Source organism: Triticum dicoccoides, chromosome 2B (assembly GCF_002162155.2).
Source record: "Triticum dicoccoides isolate Atlit2015 ecotype Zavitan chromosome 2B, WEW_v2.0, whole genome shotgun sequence".
In the NCBI taxonomy this organism is placed as follows: Eukaryota; Viridiplantae; Streptophyta; class Magnoliopsida; order Poales; family Poaceae; genus Triticum; species Triticum dicoccoides.
The window spans coordinates 237708497-237710416 of record NC_041383.1 but is presented as its reverse complement, the minus strand read 5'-3'; the positions used below and the strand labels follow the sequence as shown (position 1 = coordinate 237710416).

The 1920-nt window shown below is 39.3% G+C and overlaps 1 protein-coding gene across 1 annotated transcript in view; it reads left to right on the top strand.

Moving 5' to 3' along the window:
• LOC119363292 (probable arabinosyltransferase ARAD1) overlaps window positions 1-1471 on the top strand; it is a 5599-nt gene extending 4128 nt beyond the window's left edge. The window contains exon 3 of the mRNA XM_037628613.1: window positions 852-1471. Within this exon, the coding sequence (XP_037484510.1) occupies window positions 852-1040 (189 nt within the window). The 3' untranslated portion in view covers window positions 1041-1471. The remainder of the gene's footprint in view (window positions 1-851) is intronic.
• The last annotated feature ends 449 nt before the right edge of the window (window positions 1472-1920 follow it).

Sequence of the window (1920 nt, the reverse complement as noted above, 5' to 3'; positions counted from 1 at the left end):
CCTCACCATTTGGGCGCCAACAGGATGCCATGCCTCTGGCGGATGCCACATGCAACTTCTGTTGCAAGGGCCGGCACCCTGGGCTCGGAGGCCGCCACACCATTATATAGTCACCATAACGACGAGATTTTAACACCATAAAAACTATGGATAGCAGCATGCTGACATGCAAGATCAGTTAGTTTCAGATGACCAAGATGAGATGCAAGGAACCCTCCATATCGATAGACCTTTGAGGACTTGATAATGGGTCTGTCAGTATAGTCACTTCATCTGGACAAGCCAACTTAACCAAAAACAAGTGTGAAGTACTATAATTACCATATTAAATGTATTAGAAGCTGAATAACGTAACTGCAGAGGTGTTTGATTTAAATATTTTATTGTCGAGAAACTGGTTATACTGTTTACATTTACTAGCACGGGACACTTGGCTGCTTGTTGCATTTTTGCAAGGAAAGATCACCATTTATTTCTTTCTGTCATTTAGTAGAAACTACTCCATGGATGAGCAGCTATTTGGAATTACTTGGCAAACTAAGTCGCTTTGTTTAGAAGGTATTTTTGGGTCATGGGTCATCGTGTATGGAATATTTTATGCTCTTCAGTGATGGGAGTATATAGTTTTGGCGACAAAACCACCGAACTGTTATGTTACGTAAGATCAACTGCTGTTGTCGGGAGAGTTCAATCTGGTTTGGTATGCAATGACATGTGAAATGTCAATCTTATTTGCAAGAAACTCAAGGAATTGTATGACGATTCAGTTTCAGAGGAGTGTAAATGCATGTCCATACACATTTGTCCGTTAGCTAGTAGTTTATTTGCTGAACCTTGGATATTTGTTGCAGGTAAAACATTACTTTGAGTATGAAGATCTGAATGGACCAGTGAATCAAATATGGCGCCAAGTTTCCATGAAAGCACCACTTATCAAGCTGTTGATTAACCGGAACAAACGCCTAGTTGAAAGAGGCACTAATGAAACTGATTGCTCGTGCATCTGTTCAACACCGAGCGAGATATCTACTGCTGGCTAGGCAATAGGATGGTTTTTGTGGCCTGAAGGAAACTTTTGTGCCTACATTGCCTGAATTTTGGATGTTGCAGCGCTATACATATATACGGACAGCAAGGACCCCTTTTCAGTTCCTGATTGTACATATCCTGCTAATGCCCTTCAGTTCTTCAGTAGATATTACAATGGAGTCCGCATTTGAAGAACACCGTTTTGATTGGTGTTTTTGTATTTGTTTGTTTTATGTTGTTAGCTTGTCAGGATGTCATGTTAAATCAGAATGTCTTATTCACAACATTGATTACAGCGTGTCTTAGGGAGACATCCAAGTTGTAATAGGAATTATCTAAGGGAAGCAATCTTGAGATATTGCTTATCGTATCTGAAGTCTGAGCAATGTAGTTTTTTTTTCCTGAACCTTACTCTGAAGAATCAAGTATTGATAATTGTGTCGTACAGTGCAGTACCTTCTACACCCAATTCGCAGACGATGTAGATTGGCGCATCTATTTTGGAAGGATCGTAGTTAAACATATCCAGAAAAGAAATAGCCCGATTCTACAGTTTTTCTACATTGTTCAGAGCTATTGCTTTTTTCCATTTGTTGTTTCAATTTGGAATGTAAGCTATCATGGTTTCATGGTCAATTAGCATGGGTCTTCTAAGTGAACTATTCTTAATCATGGCCCTATTATCTATGATGATCATTTGCAATTTCTACTAATTTGAGTAAATGTTGATATCATACTTTCGAATCCATGGTGTTTTCTTTGTTACGAAATAATTTTTGTGCTACTCAGAACGTAGGGATTACAATCACGTTTGACAACGCCCCAAGACATCCTCTAGACCAGATCCAAGCCAGACAGCGATTCGGCTTTCTAACAAAATTCGCCATGAAA